Consider the following 25,458-nt stretch of genomic DNA (forward strand, 5'->3'; position numbering starts at 1 on the left):
TAATAGGAACCTGGGTAGCAAAAAGTATTTATTAGCAAAAGCAGCCTTCAGTGATACAGATCTGAGGTTACCTGAGAAGGATCACTCTGGGATTCAGTTCCATCACAGAGCGGATTTCTGTCTTCCTGCTGCTCCTTTCAGAAATGCTGAGCTGATCACTCATATTATGAATCTACATCTTTACTCTTCAAAAAGTGAACAGTTTTTCTACTGGCTGTCTCAGTTTGAGAGCTGTTTAAAGGCAGGTCTGGCAGTTTAAAGGGCAGTATCATGAAATTGGGAGGAGTAGGTTGATTACAGGGAAGCCTAACTCCTCCCTGAAGATGTGATTCACTCCAGCTAAACCTGTTAGTGACAGTTTGCCACTGAATTTGCACTAGCTCTCCCCAGACAGCCTGGAGAGCCAGTTCAGGAAGGAATTCACTTCCCTATCAGGTTTGGTGCCACTGACTGAGGACCTGCCCTGGCTCCCTGGGGTGTGAGACCAGCCAGTGCTTTTAAGAAAGGAGCAGCAGGAAGCCCAGCAATACCATTGCTGAAGGCTGCAGCTGGCTGGTGTAGCACGTAACATTTCCCTGAAAGCAGGGGGCCTAGGGACAAGAGAGCATGGCTTTTTCCTTTTTTCCCATAGTTGATGGTGAATTTTAGGTGTTTGGGTGGTCCCTTGTCTTGGAGAGCTCACCACAAGAGTAACCTGTGATGCAATTGCTGGCTCATGCTGGACTGGGCAGGGCTGCAGAACAAGACTATGGAGTCCAAACTTTGACTTCTTGTGCTCTGGAGGAATAATATCTCACTGGTGTAAAGAACCGAGCTAAAAGTTAACCTGATACTCTGTTAGTCCAACAGTTTTTTAAATGTGGGGTCAGAGAAGCCAGGACTTTGGCTTGAGAATTCACAGGCATAAGTGGAAATCAGTGTAAAGTTTAAATGGGGTGGAAATAGCTGGAGTTCAAGCCATAGCATGCTCAGGCTTGTGCCTGGGGTATAGACTCTTGCCAGGCTTCATAAATGTTTTAAATAATGAGTAATCAGTCTCAGCCTTCCACAAAATGCAGTAAGTGGATGGACTTGTTTTTCTGAATAAATGGAAGTGAAAGTACTAATTTTGTTAACTGTCTTTTCAATTGGGTCATTAAAAGTAGTTCAGTTACCATATGTACCATAGTGCTGAAACCTGAAGCTATTGAAAGGGAAGCCTGAAAGATGTAGTTTTATGTTTGCTAGGAAAACTCAATGCTAATAATGTAGGGCTGGCGAGAGATAAATATCTGTTCATCAATATTTCATCTAGACAAATTTATCATAATGTTTGCAGAAGCACCCATCCTTAAATATATTCCCCAAACTCAGCTGAAGTGTCTTTGTGCTCTATCCTTAATCTAGCATCCTGCAACCCCTGGAGTATAGGAGTAAGAAGATGTTTACATAGTATATTAGCTTCAAATGTTGATTTCTTTTTTTTTGTGACAGCTATTCAGTCAACTGTTACTAGATCTTCTGGGACAAGATGAATATTTTTCTTCTAGGCTGGATGGAGGAAGGAGGAGAAGCAGTCATTAATAATGTAGTCCTGCAGTACTTATGGCACTCCAAGAGCGAGGTGCTAACTGGAGTGTTTTCCAGCTTTCTGTGCAGCTTTGGATTTGGTCATCGTGGAGCCGCCGTGTGAGTCAGTGGGCATTGGGCAGAGGGCTCCATCTGCACCAGCTTGTCCTGCAGCATCCTGATCTTTAGAGCTGGCATAATGAGTGGAGGGATGTAAGAACCCACTGACTTCCCTTTCAGTGCAGCTTGCCCCTGCAGCAGGTCGGTTATGGCAAAATACGTCACCTTGTAGTTGTGAGAGGGAAAACGAAGAGTGGAAAAAGCTGGCACTCGGCTTCCGCCACTGTCTGTGGGCTGTGAGTGCCAGGGGTTGCACACACAGTTGCTTCTTAATGATGTCATCTCTCATGTGCAGCTGCTGAAAGTATGGGATAGGGACATGATGGTTCTTTCTGAGAAATAGAAGCATTTACACACCACACTAAAAAGTGGCGCTTAAAAAACCCCAATATTTACACACCACCAGGCAAAGAAGAAAAACCCAAACATGCCCAGTATTATTTAAAACAGATTAAGCATCAGAATGAGGGGTTCTCAGATGATGCTGCAGTTGAAGTTGAGAGCATTTCTCTTCATCTTAAAATGATACACAAGTCTAAATCAGCTTGTACAAACAGAAATAGTCCATGCCTAGGTTGTAGGTGCTATGACTAAAGAATGATGTACATGAAAATTTTACTTTCTACACATTCCCCACTCAAACCAATTCATAGCATTTGAAAAAAATACAGTAGTAGTTCTAGGTAATTAGGTGCTTGTTGAAGATAAAATGCTTTAATATCTTTTACTCCTCTGAAGGGAGTGATGAATTGATTAATACTGGTATTTTTGCTTTATCTGCATTGCTATCTTACGTTGTATATGTAATTGTAATGTTACAGTGTTTTAAGGATTGTTTGGGAATTTCTTTTACCTTTCTGTACCTGTGCTTTTTTCTTTTTTTTTTTTTTTTAATCACAGCATGATTTAGCAGTGAGGCTCTTGAATTTAATTGTCAGAAGACCTGTTTTCTGACCTCATACTCCCACTGAAGTCCTCTATGATCTCACCTTGGTAATTTTTCCTTTCTCTGCCTTGGTTTCCTTATTTGCCATTTATTGAAGTGCTTTGAATTCTCTGAATGTCCAAAATTACTCTTTATTAGGAAAAGGTACCAGCTTTTTTTGTTTATACTTGAGTGAAATATTTGTATTTTCCTTGCTGTGATCCTACCAGTTTAGTAGAGGTAACAAGTGTGATGACTTTGTGTCAGCATTTCAAAGTAAAAATGAGTGTTAATGATGCAAAATTTATTCAGCTTGTTATTAACAGTTAAAATAGGCAATTTAAAAACCCTTTTCTGTCTTTACCTAACTTGAAAAATAGTGCAGTGAGATTTATAGTGAACCATAAATTTTCAGCAATCCAGGAATGGAAGGATCAAGATTATTCTTTTTTTTCCCTTCTGTTTGAACTGGAATACTTACAGGAGGCTCACATGCTTTAACCCACAAAGTTTTTGATGGGTAATTTTTCTTCCGTTTGTTATTTGGTTTTTTTTTTCAGGGAGAGAGGGGCTACAATTTGGACACTTTGCAATATAGTTTGTTATTTACTGCCTCAGAGGTAAAATACTTATTTTTTTAATAAATCTGGAGGATTTCAGTCTGAAAATACATTCTATGGTACTGAGATTAATACTGATTTCTAAGACATAGTTCATCTGTTATTACAGAAAAATGACAGAAGGTTTCTAAAAATAGAACTTGGTCGGGTGAAGATTATTGCCTGTGTGGGTTTGGATGCTTAATTTTGAAACTTCTGATTACTAAATAAGGTTTCTCATTGCAAAACAAAACAAACAACAATTCTCTGCAAATTTTTCTCCTGTAAGTGCATGTGCAGAAACCCCTTTTACACTATTCCTCCAAAAGCTCCCTTGATATCTGTGGCACTCATCCCTTGATTTAGCATGAATCACAGTTAAGGCACATGTGAAGGATTCTACAGTAGTTTATGTGGTGTTTTATTGAAGGTGTATGGGAGCATGACATGGAGCCAGACTGCAGCTTGTTCTGCTTTACTGTGCTGTGATGGGATTAACTTCTACTGTAGTCAATGCTCTTTTGATTAATGAATCACAAAATATGGGCCAGCTGGACAGCAACCTATCCCATGAGCCCTGTGATGTTCCCAAATCCATCATTCTTGATGTGTCTCATTTTCCCTGTGGGCTGCCATAGCCTACTATTCCACAGCAAGGTTCAGCTTCTAAATTATCACTCTTTGGATGAAAATGTGAAATACAACTCAAAAATTCAGAATTTTCTTGTAATCGATGAGCCCTACTGTCTTTTGTTGTGGATGATCAGTCAGTTGACTTGCACTTTTATATTCTGTTCTTCTGATGGATTGGATGTAAGGATTGCCCTTTTTTTTCGGTAACAAGTCAACAAAATAAACTGGCATGTTAATTAAATACTTTCTGATTGCAGATATACAATTCTTGGGTTACTTTGTACAGATTTCAGACCAAGTTCAATTTTGCAAGCCATTCTGTGGTGCTATTTTGAGTTTCTTTTCTTCCTCCTGAAGTGTAGAGGAAATTGTTTGGTGTCTCCACACACACCCAACTCAGACTGCACCTTCCTTGACTAGTGTGTGAATACCATTACTTCAGTAAAATGCAAGCACTGTAAACCCTAATGCCTACATTTATGTTTTACTGCCCACAGGCTTTCAAGAAGACATTATATAGGATTTGGTCCCAGTGACAATAAGGTCTCTTATCACAAACAAAGTTATTTATGCTTGTGTAGTCAAAAAGTATTTTGTAGTTATACGTATCTTAATGTAAAAGCCACTTCAGTGAGAGTTGTACTGTTTGCTTGAAACAGTATCCATCAAAAAATTCAAGCAAGTGATGTCTCCAAAACTGACCTCTGCTACAGAATTGTTAGGGATGAAGAAAATGTAAAATGCTGTGGGAGGCAGCAATCTCCTATTTGAATTTCTTCACTTGTCTTCATAGTTTTCTGTTGCTTTTTCAAGGATCTCTGCTTTTCCAGTGTGATACAGATCCCATGGTGGAGAACATGAGCTGCTTTATGAAAGCCAGCCTGCAAGCTGCAAGCAAGCCATTTGCTGAGGCAGCCAATTGTTTTAATTGTGGGAGCTGTGCTGTGAATGATAGATAGCATGGATATATCCAAAACCAGCTTGGGCTGTTTTACATGGCTTCTCTCTCTTTCCTCAGTAGTGGAGGATTGCTAAGTACGTTTGTCCTTGGGGTGCCTGATCAAGTCGGAGGTTTCGTTTTTAAATAAATTATAAAAATAGTCTGTTCCTATGAAAAAAACAGGTCTTTTGGTTTTGCTTTTTAAAAAAGCATTGTTTTTAAAAAAAGCATTGCAGACATGTCAGTGTCTTTTAAAAGTCTCATTCTGTTGTGAAAGGATATGAGAAAATGTCCCAACAGGAGAGTGAGCTTCAACTATAAGTGGTACATGAGTAATTTCTGTATCAGCTTTACAGAAGTATTAATTCCTATATTTCACTTATTTTTCTCAGCTGATTTACAGTGTAACTAGAACTGGCTGAAAATATAGACATAAATGTGGTTTTTTGGTTAAGTATTTGGAAGAGACAAGGTAAAATAGTAGCAGTTAACTAACAGTGTAATGTTTATTTTGCAGAAAAATAGATATATTTCATGGCTGTCTTCAAGTTTGTACATCTGAAAATACACTCTGAATTTATGCCAGGATACTGCATCATTAATGTTTAATAGAGAAATAAATCTAGGTATCATCAGCATAACAATGCTATAATCTTTGGATCTGAGTAATGTGTCTCATGTGGGTGGGCATGAATGGCAAGGAAGATTGGATAAAATATGCAGCTTTATGTAAGGCACTGTGGGGGATTGGTGAAGATCTGGATGCTATTCCTAAGTCACAGCATAGTAATGTTTATGTATAAAAACACCATAAAATCAGAGTTGGGCCATAAAAGAGACAGCAATATTAACATAAAATAGAAGGAAAGAAATCTTTACTTCGCTTTAAGACCCAACAAAAAAAAAAAAAAAAAAAAAAAGGGGACAATGTAAACCCCACTAAAAACAGAAAACTTAAACTTAGAATTTTTTTCTGTGCTACAGTAATCTGTTTACTTAGATCCAGTAGCTTGTAATCCATAAAGGACAAAACCAAACACTTAGCTGATTTCCCATATGAAAAGACAGCAATTTTGATTTATGGTTGTTTATATTAGATCTGTAGATTGTATGGAGATTTGTAGAGAGCCTGTCCATATATCAGAATGGTTCACTTTATCCTCAGAAGGAAATGCCACTGGAATCCTACCCAGCAGCACAGTGTAAGCGCAGCAGGGTTTTCTTAAAGCTTCATTAGCTTATGGTAACAGTACAAATTTTTGGTGAGGACAGAAATCTGAGGGCCCAACTACTGGTCTCCACTGGCTATTTGTGTTTGATTACACCCTATGTGTCTTGAGATGCCCCCAGAGGCTGATAATCACAAATCAGTCTGAATCAGTTAGAGGTGAAGTTAGAAGAGAGCAGCCAATGTTTTTCTAAACTTTTGTCCTTCGGGCAGCTTGTGAAATAGAACCAAATTTTGTAGGGAAGCTGGTCAATATATTCCAAGCTACGAACAAAGGAGCAGCCTTATATACAGCTTCAATCTACTTTTAGATTTTTGGAATTGCTGTTGCAGATTTTGCAGTTTTTAACATTTAGGAGTGGGGTGGTTAGCTATTGGTTCTATTTTCAATCTTAGATCTTTCACTGTATTGTTAGTGCTATTTTGCATTTATATAGAAACGTAAATCTAATGCCTTTTATATACATAAAGTTCAGCTTATCTCCCTTAGAGGTGACAAGTAGCATTTTTTTGTTCTCAATTTGGTAATTCTTATTAACATAGGCCCACTTCTTCTTTTCATCTGTCTAGCATTTAACAATCTTCCCACATATTGCATCATTTGTAGGTTTAATTAATGGCTTCTTCATTTAATGACTATTAGTAGAAGTCTGGTGAAGCTTTAACACTCATCCAGCCTCTAGTGGAGTAGGCTATGTTCCATCTGCACTAGGTGAAATTCTGTTACCATCAGTTTTACTTATTAGTTGGCCCTGGTTGTGATTCATCTGATGATACATTAAACCCAAAGTAGTTCAATCTTCTTGTTAAAGTTTCTGACATGATTTACCAGTTACGTTGTGTTGCTTTATTAAATGTAATAAAATGTCTCTGATCAAGAACATGAGTAGTTCCAGGGATTTTTGCATTGTTTTAAGTGACTTGTGAAAATCAAACATTTTACAAAGCACCAAATTAGACAGAAAGCAAATACAAAAATCTGGTTTTGTAGATAGAAGTCTTCCAAACAAAGTCTGAGGTCCAGTGACGCTGATCATTGCCTTAGGAGTATTGGAAGTGTAAAATCTTGCAGGCTGTTGTGATTTTAGGGCCGATAATCCAAGTATGTACCTAAGAAAATACAGGGAAATGGAGAATCTCAGTTAAAGGCTTTTTTCTTTTCTTTTTTAAGAGTTGTGTGTGGGTGCAGCCTAAACAGGGTTCCAGAATTTGTAGGACCTTTTCTTCTCCTTTGAATAAAAGAAATTTGACTCAAACAAATAAGGACCGTTGATCCCACATCTATGTCTAGATCCTCTATTTAGCTGTTCCTAAAATATTTTCTCTTTTTTTTTAACAGCTGCAGCTTTCTAAATTTCTCTGTCTTGCAGATATGTTACATGCTTGTCTTTTCTCTGAGAAAATGATTATTCAGTTATGTATGTATGAAAACTTAGGTGGGTTGAGGGTGTTCATGTATGCTTGCTCATTAAGCCCTTAAAAGGCCCGGAGAGGTAGGAGAGGTCTCTGAGAAACAGTCTGTAATTCAGTAACATATTTAATATATTTATAACCTGTTTTCATTTTGTAGAAATCTAAGCCACACTCTGGGGTTTTGTTGAGTTGGAATGGAAGCACTAAACTATCCATCCTCAGGCAGGAATAGAAATTGATAGCAGAGCTAGAAATGGAGCCATAATGCTTTAGAATGTTATCTTGGCTCTTAAGAGATAACCATCATCCCTCCCATTTACTTTATTTATGGTTAACCAAGATGTACTAACCAAAGAAGAGAAAAGATGTACTTTTTAATTTTTTTTCAGTCACTTTGTCTTTTTACCTTCCACTTGCATTCTGTGAACTTCTCTTCCCCAAAACACAGTTTGATTATGGACTATCTAGCTTTAATTATATCATGCTTATAGATCTGCATCAGTAGTAGATTATTTGGGGTTTGCCAGTGAAGAAATTTCATGAATTATGTATGCTTTTCACACCGCACATATTCTCTTCAATATTGAAATGGTTGTAGTTGCTTAAACACTCACAGTAAAACCACTGTGTCCTTCTGACCTTACAGTCCATAAGCCTAAAGCATTGCTAGCATGATAGCCCAGGATTACAGGGCTTCAGATTCTATAGGTGGCTTTTAAAAAATTCAAGTAGTTTTAAAAAGAAAACCAGCAAAAGCCAATCAGCAATAAATATACTGACTGGTCAATTTTTTTTTTTTTTTTTTTCCCTTGGTTATACCCAACTTTGAAAGAATTTAAAACTTTGTAAGGACTTTCTGAGTTAGTACCTATCATAAAGTTCTGAAGGCTATTAAACAGATTTAAACTCTCCTGTTTGAAGTGAGAAGCCATGTTTTTCACACCATTAGCTGGAAGGTACGTGTAATAAAAAGAATAGTTTATTGGGCAATAATGATGAAAGTCGAAGATATTTATTTAAGTTTCCTGGAGGAAGTGTTCAAGCATGTGTTTGGCTTGTCCCTGGAGCCCAGCTCGTATGAACCTGATCTCAGATCAGCATCCCTTCCCTGTGCTGTTGATGTTCCTAGAATTTCCTTGTCACACCTTTTCCATGGGTGGGTTTGTCACCACGATATATCCTAAACCCCCCCGCATAGATGTAGGACTTAGTGCAATTCTTGACATCACCTTAGTGAGCTGGGAAGTATCCAGTGGTGCAGGGTTTGTGCTGCAGTCTTCTAGTGCAATACATCCAAACAGTGCTCTCTTTTATGATAAAAATCCCTATAATTGCATTTTCACATGTGTCCTTTTAACCTGCTGTGAAACGTGCTGGCAGTGAACTCATGAAAGTAACATTCCTTCAGCACGGTTTTGGAAAAGGGTCTTTATTTCATTATGTTTTGTCTCAATTCATGAATAGATTTCAAAGAAAAAGGCAGAATAGAATACAAGCTAACCTCTAGAGAAGGATTTGAAATGAACAGTAAGGTTTTTTGTTTTGTTGGGAGGGAAAAAAAATGTGCTTCTTTTTCTATTTGCATTTGAGCTACAAATTTTTTAGCAACTACTAATATTTTGTAAAAATTTACCACACACAGGCAAGGCTTATAAATATTATTTATTTATCTATTTATTTATATTATTTGCACTGCAGAAACCACATTTGGCACTGAAATTGCATAAAACCCTTTTTTTTTTTTTTTTTTTTGTATTCTTCATGCATGTAATAGTTCTCTGATTATTTATATGTGCACAGCAAATGGATGCAGAAAGCACCAGTCCTGGTGAATGTAATGTAGATTGTCTCCCAAAAGATCTGATACTGAAATTACCAATGTTGGAAAGATAAGAGTTTGGTCTAGGATGAATGAATTTAAAGTAGCACTGCCAATCATTTAATCATCCAACAGTCTTTAATACACATTTTAATGTGTTAGAAACAATTTTTAGCTTAAGCAATAGGAAGATCAAGATGCAGGCACACAGTAACTCAGGACAAGACTTTCTTTACAGTTACTGTGGAAAAGAAAAAATGGAAATGGAGTACTTGTAAAAGCAGGGAGACTTAATTCCTTGAATTGTAGACCTTGGAATGAAAGGAATGATCAGATGATTAATATGTTTTGCAGGATGAAAAACAGTAAGAAAAACTTCTTTTTTGTATAACTCAGTTTAATTTAAAATTAATTTATGAGTGAGATTAAAATATTTATTCTTTCTATTTGGTTTCTGCAGCTTTTTTTTTCCCCCAGGTCAGATAATGCTAGCAGATAAACACTCTATCTAGTGCTCCTTTTTGCCTCACTATACATACTGCAATGTTGTTATAATTTAATGTGGTTGTTGGGTGGCAGGATGTTTATAAAATTTATGTTTGAGCTATAAACATGGAGAAATAATGTACAAGCAGTGACAATGGAGAAGGACTGAATTTTCCAATCGTGAGCACAGGAGTGATAATTAAAACCCTGAACAAGGAAAGAGCTAAAGAGCAGGAGGTCACAAATAAATCTGTGTGACTCTGTTGTAGGCAGCAATGCGGTGCCAGGCTCTGACAGCCTCCATTCCTATCTGCAGGGCAAGGACAAGGACAGAAGAGTATGAGGAACCATAAAACTGTCCTTCACTTGAAGGGATGTGAAGGAGGTTTCTAATTTTTTTTAATTATGTGAGACTTTCCAATTTGAGATGTTTTTACCCTGTTATTCTTGCTCACATTTGGTCTGTCTTTCCCCTAGTGCCATCTTGTTTCCTTGAAGGGGGTTTGTAGATGTATATGTGCACATGTGTGCATCTAAATATTCCCTGTATCACAAATACTGGCTGTTTGTAAAGGACACTATCCTCCAAAGCTGAAAATTATGGTTTAGAAGATAAATTAGGCAGTAATTTCATTTCGGACCTGTTTCAAAATAAATTGGCACAGACTAGTCATGAGCTTAGCAAACATTATTTTTATTCTCCAAGATGTATTACAACATAGAAATAAAAATAAACCTTAGTCTCAAAAAGGGAGCGTTTCCCAGGCTGGTACTTGTCAGCCTTGTTCTGCTTGAAGATGGCAGCATAAACTGTTGTGTAAATATCATTTTGCAAAACACACTGTACTCTGTGTCTTATTTATCCCCACTTGAGGGCTGAAGCCTAAAGTCTGTACACCATTGGTGTGATCCCATTAGCTACTCGTTTTTATAATTAATGCTTTAAGAACATGATAGATTCCATGGCTTGTCATTGGGTTGAGTTGGCTATTGACACATCTAAGTAAAGGAAGGTTTGTAGCCCAGTGCTACAGTTCAAGAAAGCATTAAAGTATTTGAGTGACTTGAATCCTTTCCTAATCCTGTTCTTAAACAAGGAGAGGCTGAGGATGTGTTTAATTTGGAAAACTATTGCATGCATTTAATTGAATTTTTACATTTTCCATTCAAGTACAAGTTGAATATTTTTTCCAGGATTTTAAAGATATTTTGTCAATTCTAATAGTTTCTAGGCCTGGGGGAGGAAATCACTAGTAAGAATTATCTCCAAATTATGTTGAGGAGTGCAGAGATGGGATTTGCAAAACTAAGGGTTAGATGAAAGGAAATTTGTGAATATATACAAACATTATTACAGATGGTTAAACAGTGGTAGAGATAAAGTAAATTACATATCCTAGATCAATGACAGATGAAGAGAGTTCTTAATTTCTAATAAATTCTTATCTTTAGCCTATGGATCTTGTGACATTCTCTAATTTGCATCCTATAATCAGAATAGTCATTTATAAGTGTGTAATGAAAGCTTAATCAAAGTTATATACATTTCATTTAATCTGATCAAGAAATCAGGATTCTTTAGAAAAAGTAGATCTGTAGTAAATGACTAATGAGGTTGGCAGTGAATCAGATTACTACTTTGAGAACAAAATCCATACTGAGAGCTCTACAAAAAGAGCATGAAAAAGATATATTTAGCTATGTTAACATAATTTGAGTAACTTCTACATTTACTTTGATTTTTTTTATAACAGACATTTAACCTCTTCATGAATGATTGTGTATACAATAACTAAATATTTTCTAACTTTTTTTTTTTTACTCATTAAAAATACAGTTTATATTGTGCCAAGCTAAATAATTGATTGTGGTACAAGACAGAAACAATTTGAAATAAAAAAGAAAAGTTTCCTTATTATTTTTTCCAGAACCTAACTGTGCAGAAGAGGGTAACTTCAGTAGTGTTACTCAGTCTTCATAAGTGCAGATAAATCTCTTGTCAGATATGTATCTATTCATGAACCATAGATATTTTTAGTGTAGAATGCTGCCCTCCTTGTATATTTTCTACCCTCTCCTCTTTGTTTGAAATGTAAATGCTGCTATAATATAACAAAATGCCATCTCTCATACCACTGTCCCATGAGAAATTTTGCCACTTAAAAATAACAGTGGCGTGAAGCAAATGAGAGAAACACTAGATTAACTTTTAAACGTTAGTCAAAGACACCTGCTAAAGAAAGACTGATACATGTGTTAGAGAGAGAATTTTATTAAACTTCCTTTTTGAAGCAGTTGTCAATCCTAAGAAATCTCGTTTTTCCTCTCAATTAAATAAGGTCTCATTTGTTGGGAATATACAGTACTTCACATAGATGTCTTTGACCTTGTCTTCAGTTCCTGGGGAAAAAAAAAAGTAATGACTGGATCTCATAATAATTCTTTAAATATTTTGTGTATCAGTGGATATCTGTTTTAGAAAAGGAGTGCATAGCCGAGGCACCATCATGGGATCTCATATCATTCAAGCCCTTTTTGTGTTCACAGCTGCAGTGTGTTTTCTTATGAAGTTGATGATGGTATTGGATTTTACAGTGGGGGATTTTTGGGCAACTGACCCCAATAAAGTCATGAGGCTAAAGCACGCCTGTATTACAGAGGCACACAGTGAGTCAGGAATACAGAAGTATTCCTGAAAGCTTAATCCCCTGAGCAGTATTTCATTTAAGGGTTTATAAAGTAAAATAGAGAAGTTCGTTTATGGATTGATTGAGGATTTTTTTAATCAGTTCTGGCAAAATCCTGGGAAAATAAGATAGGTTAAATTGTCTGGGTTTTTTGGTCAGAGAATCAGTCAAATGAATGCTGCCTGACAGAGATGTTCTCAAGAGAGAGCATTGTTCCAGGTGCTTCATCAAGGAACTCAGCAGTGGGTTAGAAGCAGTATTTCCTCTGTTTTATCTATTGCGCTTTGGATTAAGGAAATCATGCATGCCAAAGGCAGGGGAGAGAGGAGTTTGAAATCCAGCAATGGGTGAAACATTTATTGTGTTAGATGCTAATTGCATTGGCATCAGAGCAAGAAGAGCATTGGAGGGAACATTAGAATGGTGTCACGCTGAAGTGAGATGACTTGTGTTGCTGATGCCTCTGAATGTAAGAATGAATTTAGATGATAATTCTGATTTTTTAGGTCTGATTCTTTATTTTTGTACCGTGTTTTGTTCTTTGCCCTATGCAAACACGTTTTAAGACATTATCTCTTTTCACATGGGGGAAATACCAGTGAGGGAATATAAAACAATGAGAACTAGGAATTCAAATTCTTGCTGAAGGATCCATTAATGTGACTCAGGATTTCATTGCATGCTTTAAATTAATGGCAGATTGTATTGTCCTAGTACTGAACAAAGGAATATCAATGGTTATTTTTAAATTGCACTTAACAATTGGAGCTGCTGATTTCTTTCAAAAGTCACAGGAGGGTGGTGTTTTTACAGTTATCCCTAAAAGCCTGGTGAAGGAATTTGTCTTTCAGCATTCTACATTCATTTAAGTAGTTTTCAGTGTTAAGGTCTACGTTATTAGTTTTGTCTTGATGTTCTTGTGGCTTCTCAGAGGACAGTTTCCATAGAATTAACTTGGAAGTGAACCTGTGAAGGTCACTTTGTTGGTGAATACAGGTCTGAGCAGAACTGGAAAGCTGATTCCTACTACTCTGCATAGGCTGTACCTTCCCAGTACCTCAGCCAGTGGGGAAAGGAAGAGGGCAACATGTGGCCGGGAGTTTAGGATAGAAGGAGGCTGCACCCTCCAAAACCTTGAGAGAGAAAACCCCGTGGGCGTGTGCCCCAGTGGACTCTCTCCCTTTATTCAAATAAAGTTGCAGGACTCCTCTGTCTCCTTTTTGGACATAAACTTCTGGTGTTTGTGGATTTTCCTGACAATTGGAAGCTCTTCCAGGGTCCTTCCACCATCTGGGGCTGGCACACAGGAAGAGGAGCTGGAGGCATGCCTCTCCCAGTTTTTAGGTGAGCAGCTCCCTTCAGCACTGGCTGGCCCTGAGCAAGTGACTGGGCTCCTAGGACTGTCCAGGAGACAGACCAGAGGCAGACCAGGGGGGTCCCTGAAGAATCCAGAGGATATGGATGCCCAGAGAGTGCAGTAAGGGAAAGTCAAGAAGGATCTTGGCAAATCTCACCAGTGAGTACAACTTTGGGGAGTAAACCATGGCAGGAGGCCCAGGGTAGGCAACAAAGGAAAGTCAAACGAGGGTCTCGACTATAGGCATGGTGATCCCAAAATACCTCCGAAGGGTCCTTTGGGAGAATGCTGAGATGGTTTGCACATTCTCCCAGAGGTTGTTAAGGACATGGATGCCCAGAGGGGGCAATAAGAGGTGCTGAGAAAAGGTCTCGGCAACGCACGCTTGGAGGGGGCAATCTGGTGTTAGTTTGGGAAAGGATTGGTTGAAGGGGACTGTGGAGAAATATGGTTACAGCAAATAGCAGTGGGAGGCTGTGTGATAAGGAAAGAACAGTGAGGACTGGGAAGTTCTCTGCCTTATCTTCAAAACCTGCAGTCTAATACAGGGCCAGCTGCAAGCCTTTTGTATTCCTGGCTTCCAGGACAGAGAAAGCAGGGGAGTATTGTTCCTACTCCCCCACCCCTCCCTGGGCCATTATGGAGCCAGGGTGAAGGATTTGGATTTGCCCGCTTAGTACTCAAGGCTTTAGGGGGTTTCTCTGTGGTGAGGAGTGCTGAGTCCGGGTGTGAGAGTCCAGCACCAGCGGCACAGGCTGGGGACCTGTGGGGGAGGTGCAGGACCAAGCCAAGGCCATGGGACAGCCAGGGTGAGTGATTTTGCAAAGAATTTGGCAGCTCTGGGAGGGTAACAGCCCACAGACAGCAGGGGCTGGAGAGGTGGACAAGTGGGCTCTTCCAGGAACTGGTTAGAAAGGCATCTCAGGTATATAAAAGATGTGGAAGAAGGGATGAAGAAAAGGTAAAGGTACAGGCAAGGATAATGGTTCAGTTTTTGCAACCCCTAATGGGAAAAAGTACAGGGAGCCCCAGGACCAAAGGGAAGGAGGGGGCCACCAGGACAGTGATTGGGGAGGAATCAATGTGCCATTTGTAAAAAGTAACATTAGAAACGGATTGTTAAGGGTGTCAGGATCTGCTATTGTACCGGGAGCTCACCACACTGGAGCCCTTGCTGAAGTAGAAGTGTGTTTCCTAGCAGACGTGGGACCTTCTCTGTCTGACTGGAATTTTATGCCAAAGGGGGAACAACTGTTCAAATGTTCTTTTGGTAAGTGGGAAAGATGAGCAGGTGCATTTTATTCAGCCACTATTGGTGAATGTGTGTATGTGTATGCAAATCACCACTGTGCGTGTTACCTTAGTAGCTGCCTTTGGCCATTCCCTTCAAACGCATTGTACAGGGTTGGGAGAGGCCAGGAAGAATAAGACATAAACACTGAGTTGGCTTGTGTCCACTGAGTTGTTCTATACTTTTTTCCTGCATAACAATATTCATCGCTTTTGGGGTTTTTTTTAATCCAGTTTAGGACTTTGTACTGAATGTGTGTAGCAAAATAGAAGGGCTACCATGAGCCAGGTGAGTTCCATGGCTTGCTCAGATCCTGCTGCTGAGGAGGCAATTCCTCGAGAAGAAGATGAATGGAGGAACCAGACTGGGAAGGAAGCTGTGGGAGAGACGGCTTTGCATCCCTGCCCCTGCCAGCCTGGTTATGATGAGCATGCTGCTGTGGGGTGCTGCAGGCTGCTCCCCCCTGAGAGCTGAAGGTGCAGAACCTCCGGGGTTGCTTCAGGTCACAGGGGTTCACTTGAGGTCATTGGAGTCCCTGGGCAGGGTTACTTGATGTCATTTGGAGTTACTTGAGGTCATTGGAGTCTCTGGTAGGGGTTACTTGAGGTCATTGGAGTCTCTGGTAGGGGTTACTTGAGGTCATTTGAGTTCCTGGGAGGGGTTACTTGAGGTCATTTGGAGTTACTTGAGGTCGTTGGAGTCCCTGGGAGGGGTCACTTGAGGTCATTTGGAGTTACTTGAGGTCATTGGAGTCCCAGGGAGGGGTCACTTGAGGTCACCTGGGGTTACTTGAGGTCATTGGAGTACCTGGGAGAGGTCACTTGAGGTCACCTGGAGTCCCTGGGGTGGGGTCACTTGAGGTCACCTGGGGTAACTTGAGGTCACTGGAGTACCTGGGAGGGGTCACTTGAGGTCACCCCCGTGGGCAGGGGCTACTGTTTGAGTCCCAGTTGCTCTAAGTTCAGCTTTCTGATTTCTCATGTGGAGCTTTTCTGCATCCCTAAGTGGTGGTTTGGGGTTTTTTTGGAAACAAGAAATTGCATGTAGGGAATATGTTTTAAATAGTTCTTACAATCTTTGTAAGCACAAAAATTGAGGGTTATAGGAGACAATATTTTTTTAAGAGTTGCAAGCATCTGACTCAGTGGAACAGTTTTTCTCTTGTGTTTGTTACTGGATGAAAATCCAGAATGGCTTAATAGCGGGGCAATAATGTATAAAATTATGAGCAGTAGGCTATTGCAATCCTCCTGCAGGAGGAGGAGAGGGCTAGAACTGAAGAGTTCCCATGTCATTATGCAAGAAATCCCGAGGCATGGAGGTTGCCATGGGCTGCAATACATTGTTTTGACAATGACATGCTGCCAGGTGTTCCATTTTCATTCTTTTCACAGGAGGAAAATAAAATCTGTGGGTCTATCAGAAATGAAGCAGAACTGATGGTGCCAGCATAAAGTTTCTGTTTAGAAAAGTAAATCCCAGTTGCTGTGTAGCTAAGGGTTAGGTAATTTGCTTCTCTACAGAGGAAATATACCACAGATTGAAAATGTTTGGGTTTTTTCTATTAAACGTATGTTGCATTTGCTCACTTAAGACAAAGAAATTCATCTAAGTTTGTGAATGCAAACAGATTTAGTTAATTTAAAAATAAGAAACGTAGAGTGACTTTAAGATCAATATCTCTATCTTCTTAAAATATATATTTAATACAGTATTTGAGCTATGTAAGATTTGTATTTTTTTTCTGAGTCAACATTTGTTCCTTAGAACAAGTAATTGACTATTTCTTTTGTTCCCTAATTTTGCTGTGGATGTACGATCTTACTTTTAGTAAGCTTTATACAAGAGAAACCTTGTCATTTATTATATTCTTTTAAACACTTACCACAAAATTAATACTAAAACATTAGCAGTTACTGAGTTCATTGCTTCAGTACAATGGCAGTCATGTATGCATATTCCTAGCAATATTGTATTGTATTTTTCATGGGTTTTCTTGAATTACTGTATTTTAAAAGGGAGCATCACTCCCTGTAGCTTACACCAGTTCCATGCTGTTGTGACTTAAAACTTTGGTGAAGACCTATGAGTCCATAGCTGTTACTACTGTGAGTTTTTTAAGGATTTTTTACACACTATGGCATTCTAATAGTTTATGATGCAGAAATCCTGGAAGTTTCCGTTAATTGCTAGGTTATGAGACTGGGATGCATGGGAGACAAAGCACACTGATAATAAATTGCATGTGTAAATAGTACCTGTGTGCACTTACTATTGCTCCCTGGGAGAACATGGCACACACCTGCTGAGCCCTGCTCCTGTCCCTTTGAATATCTCTTTCATTTTTAGCCCCCTCCTGTGGGTTGCAGAATCTACCCGAACCAACCTCTGCCAAGTACTTGCAGCTAAGCAAGGGCCATCAAGCTGGCAAAATCTGACCCTGTCCCATCAGACTCTTAGGAGAGTGAGTGGTCTTTGCAAACAGCTTCATTTTAGGACCATGGGAATGGCTACATAAGTCTCATTGTTTGCATTTATTTATTGTGTGAGAGCTTTGTGTCGAGCTGTAGCACAACCTCATGTAGATTAAAAGCACTGTAGTTTTTCTGCTGGAGCCTGCCATCTCTAAAGCAAGATAAAATCACAGCTCCATGGCCAGATCTGTGTTCACCTGAAAGCAGCAAAATCTCATGGAGATGCAAGGTTTGCTATCAAAACAAGTGTTGCTTTAAGTGCTGATTTTTGGTTATTGCAGGTTTTTTTGCTGACATGAGCCTGAAGAGTTACTTACCTAGACCTTCTAGGACCTGTTTTGTTGTCCTTTAGCACTGATGATCTAAAGGGGTACGAAGCAAATAAAGCTGTTGCTGGGGGTCATAGTCTTGTGGGCCTGGCAACATGAAATTGTTTGGAATCTCATCCCTGCTCAGATGAGCTCCCTGTCCTTGTTGAGGAGCAGGAGCCAGGTACTTCACAGCCACTGTCACCACCTGTAGCTGCCTTCTGCTCAGAAACTTTTGGAGAGGCAGGAGATGCTCCCACATCATGCCTGTATTCTGATTTTTGTGGAATTGTACCGTGTTTGCACCATGAGCAATAGGCAGATTATCTCCTCTTGATTGTTGCTAATTGTCTGACTTTAACAAGGATTTTAATGAAGGATTGTGACTAGAATTATGGTCCCCTAATACCACTTTTATTTAAGTTTATTACAGTAATTGCCATGTGATTAATAAAATGTTAGTGCATTCATTGAAATCGCCGCTCTGCTATCACACAGTGTGGTAGTTAAACACAGTAAGTGCTTCTAATTAGTTAGTAATTGAATAATGTGCATTAATTTTTATTATATCACCCATAGGATGTTTAATTGTATATTGTTGGCTATTAGCTGCTGTGAAATATATGGGAAGGGTTAAGTTGTGTACTTACCATAATTCAGGCCCTTCACTACGTCTCAGCTCCAAACATCAGAGTGAAATATCTTTATTTTCTAAACTTACCTATACATGAATTAAAATTCAAATTTTTAATACCTAGAATACCTTTTCTGTGCTTCTTAAAAACACACTTATAATTGGAAGCATAAGGAGATATAGGAAATGGACTTAAGTAGGATGAGTTTGTCATGGGTAGAATGCCATTTGTTGATAATGCAACAGTCAGCACTTTATGGTAAAAAACTTTTCTGTCACAGCATTATTATTTTTGTGTGTTTTGCACACTTTTCTTCCCTCCCCTGAGCCAGTTAGTTTTTGATTGCATGTGTAATTTAAAAGAAGTTTACATTATCAAATTTCATTAAGCTTCTGGGTCCAGAAGGAGCACATGAAAGGAGGGAGTGTGACAGCTGGTGAGGGGTCAGTAGCTCTGACCGAGGAAGCTGTGACGAGTCCAGAGAGATGGTCCCAAAAGAGATCGTCTTCCCAAGGCCCGGTGTCTTCCCTCAGCTGCTGGCTAGGAGGGCCCATGCAGAAGCTGTCAGCTCTTTAGTGATTGTCAGCTCGTGATTCCAGCTCAGCTCTGCAGGGCAGCCTCCAGGCCAGACCAGGGAGAGAGAGGAGAGGCCCGTGTGGCTGTTCCGCACGAGGCAGCTTTATTGGAACGGCGAAGGGGAGCCAGGAACGAGCTCTCTCTGCCCTCACAGGGGCAGGGGGCTGGGTTTATAGGGATACAGGGGGTGGGTGGCAGAGGGTAAAGGCCAATGGGCTACAAAGGGATCTGCATAGGGTCTCCCAGAGGGTTCTGGGTTTGTCTTCTTCTCGCCCCAACTGAAAAAGTGGCTGCCTTTCCAGGGGAGTTCTGTTGGGAGATTGCTCAATTGCCTTATCTCAGCAGATGTCCCTCCAGGGCAGTGGCTGGGCACACCCCACAAGGGAGTGCTGGGGTTTTCTTTTATGGGGCATTGTTTTATATCCAAAGCCTTAAAATTTGTTGTATTAAGAGAAAGATTATAATTTTATAATTTAGTCATATCAATATCATAATAATAGCAGGCAAATAATTTTTTTTTTTTACTATTTGTCCTTTCACCTTTTCCATTATCTTCCACATAAAAGAAAAAAGATTGGACATCTGGTCTCTGTGAGAATCCCCAGTTAGCAGTTTCCAGCTTGGTGATACATCAAAGCAATTCTATTTCACTATATCTGATATTTCACAAGCAAATATTTTAAGAATATTTTAAAAAAGACAAATGTTAAGACCAAGAGAAAAAGAAAACGGAGTAACTTGATAGATATTATGATAATTTCTTGATTTGAAAAGGGGAGTGAAAGTAGTGTCGAGAGTAGAGGAAAGCAATTTTGAATTACTTAAAAAAAAAACCAAAGAAAGGTACTGACTGGAGACATTCAGGGTGCAAGGAACCTGCCCACATACTGAGTGTCAGTTGTATGGGAGAATAATAACTTCCGAGAGTGTTTTCAAATCACCAGAATGTGGGGTCCAGCTTTTCATCCAAAATAAATGTTAGCGGGCAAACAAGCAAAGAGTCGGTTCCAAAGAACATCCTCCAGCTTCTGACACCATTTGTAGGCAAATGTGTAGTTTTTCAAGACCCTTTTTCCCATCTGCAGTCTCTTAGTGCCTGACAAAATCTAGCCACTGCTCTCAGGTCCCACAGGTAGTTTCAAAGATGTAAAGATCAGCTGGTGGATTGTTTGTTCTTGTTATCCCCCAGTCCTCCAACTTTTGTGTTTACCATTGAGATATACTTAATTCAGGCTGGTGTCATTAAAGACACTTCCTTCAGAACTCGGAGTCTGAGATACAGGTATGAGATCTCACTTCCAGCAGAGCCATGATTGCAGAAAAACTGTGTTTCTTCTTGGCCGTAAAGGAGTACTGAGAATATTGATCAAAAAGCCACAAAAAAATGCACAAACACACCACAGATCTGATGATGGGAGAATCTTACCACTCTTCTATTTTTTAGGCAAGTAAAAGTTTTTTAAAGATGCTTTTAAAATATGTCTGTTTTTATTAAGATTTCTTCAAAGTGATCTTTGAAAATACTATTGTGGACCTCTACAGAATATTTAATAAGAAAATTACACACACACCCCCGATTCTCTTTTGTTTACAGCCAATTTTAATTGCTAAGATTAATTGGTTTTTTTCCTTTGTTCTCACCCCAATTCAGTTCTGAAAGGTTTTTCTTTCTCTTCCAGTGCTTTTAATTGGAATATAAGGGTATATAAAGGTAAAAACTTAGCAGACAAACTTTTCTTCAAGTGATTCCAAGTAGGGCACATTGCAGAAGTGTGGGTTGTTGAGTTTTGGGGTTTTTGTTTTGTTTTGTTTTGTTATAGTCTTCCATATCATATTCTTTCTGCAGTCTACACCTACCTTTGCAAGAACTAATTATTTGGAAGTTTAAAGACTGCTGCTGCCAAATGGTCTCACAGTTAGTGACCAGGTATAGAAATGAAACAGAACACTGAACCTTGGGGATTCACCTGGCCTCCTTTGCAAGCCAGGTTGGTTCCTACGGTGTTGAATAACAATTAAAGGAGTTCAAGTTTGAAAGTGACTCTTCAGATGTCAAACTACAAAGCAAGTTTCAGATTCTTGGCATAGAAAAAGAAAGAAAATAATGCAAAACAGAAAAAGCAGAGCAAAAACATTGGTACATGGGGTGATGTTTAAAAGTTTTATCACTATATCCACGATGTTTGCTTATATTTAAGAGACGTGTTAGTTGTTAATACTTGTTTGTTATAGTTCCCCTAGGGTCATGATCATACAATCATAATCCATACCTGTCAGAAGGGCTTCAAGATGAGAACCTTGTTTTTGCCTTGGTAAACGTGTAGTATGTATTGTCTTATGAAATACAAAGGGTCATTGGCATTTATGCATGTGTGATTAATGCAGGCGTCTCCTTTTATATTCAATCAAAAGAAGTAAAACCATTCTTATATCCTTGGCTAAGCAATCTGTAACTGAAAAATTCAGAGATTCATGTCTTTAGATGTCAAAGATTCAGGAAACCAAGTATCCATGCACCTTTCTGATTGAGGAGCTGAGACTGCCCATCACTTACCTTCCAGAAGGTGACCCACCCACCAGCCTACGAGGTGTCTCTGACACTCCCAACCAGATCCTTTGTTGAAGCAGTTGTAAAGAATTTGTGAATTTTCAGACTAGATATGAGGAAGATATTTTTTACAATAAGGGTTTTGAAACCCTGAAACAGGTTGCCCAGAGAGGTGGTAAGTGCCTAATCCCTGGAAACATTCACGGTTATGTTGGTTGGGGCTCTGAGCAACTTGGTCTACTTGAAGATTTTCCTGCTTGCTGCAGGAGGGTCGGACTGTAAAAGGTCTCTTCCAACCCAAACTTTTCTGGGATTGTGTCACTACAGCCATTAAGACACATGCCTGGGAGAGGGAATGAAAGGTGTGGTCTATGCTTTAATGCATTTCAGGTGTATTGAGCAGCCATTGGAGCAGAGTCAGGAACTCTTGTGTCTCTGCACAGTGCGGCTCCAGTGTTCCCGTTCTCAGGAAAGTCAAACAGCTTCAGTGGGAAAGATGAAAGCTTCCCACGCCACAGTAGGGGACAGCTTGCTAATTAGATCACCCTGCTGGGAGAATCAAATCTCCTGAGTTTCAATAGGGAAATCAAATTGTTTTGTCACATTCTGGGTGCATGTTCTAGGAACATAAATTTTGGTTATGAGTTCTTAGGGCTCAGGCTAATGCCTCCCAGTTTCTGCTGGAAGAAACATTTTATTCAGCACCCTGCCTTATGTGCATTCCATCCTGATATTTGTCCTATTTCACATCCTCAGCAAAAAGCCTATAGGCTTACCCTGTTACATTGCTGGCAACTACATACATCTTTAGAGGCCTTTTGAGCACTACTGGGATCTGTGATTTTACTGAGAGCAAAGTACTTAAATGTCTTCAGAAGTGAGGCCTTGTTACATGACAGGTGAGATTAATTTCAAAGAGCTGAGCTTGTCTGTCCTGTGCAGCTTAAATGCAGCTTGCAGTCTATCCAAGCAGTCTGGAGACATTCTCCACGTTCTCCTTGGCTTAGGATGTGACATTCCTCTTTTCTTTACCTTTGCTTTGCTCTACTTATTAAGACTCCAGGTCTCATATTGTTTGTCAACCTGTGAAAGGGTAAAATAATCTGTTGTGAGTGTAATGGAATTTAAGTCCAGATTGGATTCAAAGCATATGAGGTTTAAGAAATAGTTTAATCCAATGTATTTTCTTACTTATTTCTACTTACATTCTGGAAACACCAGTTGGATGAGATGTTCATTCCAGGATTGGAGACCTTTAGGACTGGGGCAGCACTAAGTGTAGGGTGAATAAGGTTGTTACACATACTACTGAGGCCAAAATTGCTGTTAAGCACTGCATATTGTCCACTTGGTTCTTCTGCTCTGTTTAAATATTCAGAACTTTTTCTAAAGCATTTAGGCATAAAAGTTCAACATACAGGGAGGAGCCATGAGAGAGCTGCTATAAGAAGCTGAAAAGGTTTTCGTGACAAAACCTGGCTCTTAAGTAGTGAAAAAGCTGCTTTTAAGATTTCAGTGGAGAGGGGTGTGAAGCTGGGCTGATTCTTCAGCAGTTTTCCATATGCAAGGGAAAATTATATGAGATATTCTACACTGATATGTTTCCAGAATGCTGTGATTATCTCCTATTAAAATAAGTAGGCCTTATTTTAAAGTGAACAGGTACTACCCACTTCCACCAATAAGAGGTTTTAACTTTATAACTTGGAGACATCTTTTCTACCTGACTGAAGTAATCTTGGCTGATGTTTGTCTGTGCACCTGCATTGCTCTATTCCTGCATCTCCACTTCAAAATAGAACTGTTACTTTAAAACAGGCTGTTACTATCCATGACAGGCAGTACTGAAGCACACCCTGTTTGTTGCCTTTGAAAAAAAGAGATTTGAAGCCTCATGTTACTCTTTACTACATTGTGCATTGCTCATTGGGCAGTATTACTTGCTCACAATTCCAGAAAGCTTCTCAACTTCTGTTGAGCACATCGTGTTGTATTGACCGCAGGCCAGACACTGTCAACTCTAACTCAAACCCTCAGTACAGAAGAGGTCAAAATTTGCAAGCTGAAAGGCTTCTTGAATAAAATAAATTCCTGTCCAGGATAAGTATCTTACTCAGCAAAAAGTTATCATCCTCCTGATTATCTTCTAGCTCCAGACAGAGCAACAGATTGACCCAGATGTCTTTAAAGGAAGTCAGAGCTAAACAAAAATATTCCTTAATCTGTTCAATCCCAAATGATGAGTTAGGGGGTGTATTTCTTTTTTTTTCTTGCTGCTGTTTTCAAAGTAAATGCTAATCAGAAGGCACTTAGGGATCCTGGTTCAGTCAGCAGATGCCAGGGGACAAGCACACACATGCAAGTGCATTATACATTTCTCACAGCATGAAATCTTTAGTGTGATACAATAAGTAACAATTTAAAACCTCAACACACATCTGGTTTCTAGGGAGATCTGCTGAACAGGATCACAGTCTTCTTCAGCAGTGCTGTAATAAGATATGCATAAAAGCATTGAAAACACTTTAATTTTAAGATTTCATACTGTGATGGCCCTTAAGTACTTCTGAGGAATGGGACTGGGGTGTTGTCTGGTGTTCCACAAATGCAGTTCAATGTTTGAAGTAAATCATCGTGCAATTTGCACATAACTAGAAAATAAACAGGGATAAACAGGGAGATCAAAGCTGAACTAGATTTGGGAAAAATATTTCTAAGTATTTTGCCCCACACTTTTTCTGTTTTTTTATTTTTATTTTTTTATTTATTCCCCAAAGGGTTTGCATTTTAAATGGAAAATGGTCAGGCCAGAGTACAGACTGAATTTTAAAGCAAGTATATTAGATGTAAGTGCTGATTTAATAAACCATTAGCCTGTTCGTCTTGTAAACATCTTTGGAGAAAAACTAATGAACTCATTCTGGATGAAATTGCTTAGTGATAGAACATCACTGTTGAACACCAGCAGATAATTTGGTGCTCTGAGGCTGTGTCTACCCTTCAGGACAGATGCCTGCTGCTGTGCCACCCTTGCCCCCATTTGCCTGAGTGGAGAACCTCTTACACTGATTTGTAGCTCTCTTCCAGCCTGTGTGCCCTGCTTGCCTCCCATGGGAATGAGCTGTCAGACAGATGGTGTGTTCCTAATCCTGTCCTCTAAGGCCAGGAGCTTATATGTGCTTCAGGGCCAAAAAAAACCTTCCCTACTTTTCATATTTTCTAGAAAGGGCACAAGAGCTTATGTGGCTGAGCAAAAGAAGCATAGTTGAATCCCTCTGATTTTGTACAGTAGCTGTAGTGTTGTTTTATAGTCTGTATTTTTAACACTGCTTGAATGTTCACTTTTATGCCAAGAATAATATAGTTATTTGAACAATTTATATCACAAAATGTCAATGACTTCAGAGATTTGTTACTCTTAGAAAACTATCAGGCTCTGCATGATAAGAAGCAAGCTAACAATCAGGTCCGTGCTAATTACAGGCAACAGTATATTTATTTTCTTCTGTATATTTTTGGGGGGAATTTGTTCTGAATTATATGCCCTGTAGAAAATAAAGCGGAAGTTTTTGTAGGACATGAATTACAGAATTTATGAACAGGGGAGGGAGGGAGATGAAGAGGACTCCTCCTGAAGTGAGTAGTGATGACATGGTGAATTTTGGGTTGAAAGGAGTAGAGGAGACCAAAGAATAATGTTTAGCACAAAAGTTATTCATTATGTTATTAAAACATACATGTTTTAATAGTCCCCAGTTGTTCCACCGATATAATTAAGGGGAATAAGTGGTTGAATTTTGGTTTTCAATTACTGTAGACAAATGTCCTACTTGCAGACAAATTTAAGGTTCCCTTACAAAATAAATTCTGC

At 39.2% G+C, this 25,458-nt stretch overlaps 1 protein-coding gene across 18 annotated transcripts in view; it reads left to right on the forward strand.

Moving 5' to 3' along the window:
* CCSER1 (coiled-coil serine rich protein 1) overlaps nucleotides 1-25,458 on the forward strand; it is a 666,540-nt gene that overhangs the window by 453,341 nt on the left and 187,741 nt on the right. The window contains exon 13 of one of the 18 annotated variants that reach the window (XM_069013069.1): nucleotides 1,474-1,611. The exons of the other annotated variants lie outside the window; for them this stretch is intronic. Within the exon in view, the coding sequence (XP_068869170.1) occupies nucleotides 1,474-1,563 (90 nt within the window). The 3' untranslated portion in view covers nucleotides 1,564-1,611. Of the gene's footprint in view, nucleotides 1-1,473; nucleotides 1,612-25,458 lie in introns of those variants that run through there. 18 annotated transcript variants of the gene reach the window in all.

Source organism: Aphelocoma coerulescens, chromosome 4 (assembly GCF_041296385.1).
Source record: "Aphelocoma coerulescens isolate FSJ_1873_10779 chromosome 4, UR_Acoe_1.0, whole genome shotgun sequence".
Taxonomy (NCBI): Eukaryota; Metazoa; Chordata; class Aves; order Passeriformes; family Corvidae; genus Aphelocoma; species Aphelocoma coerulescens.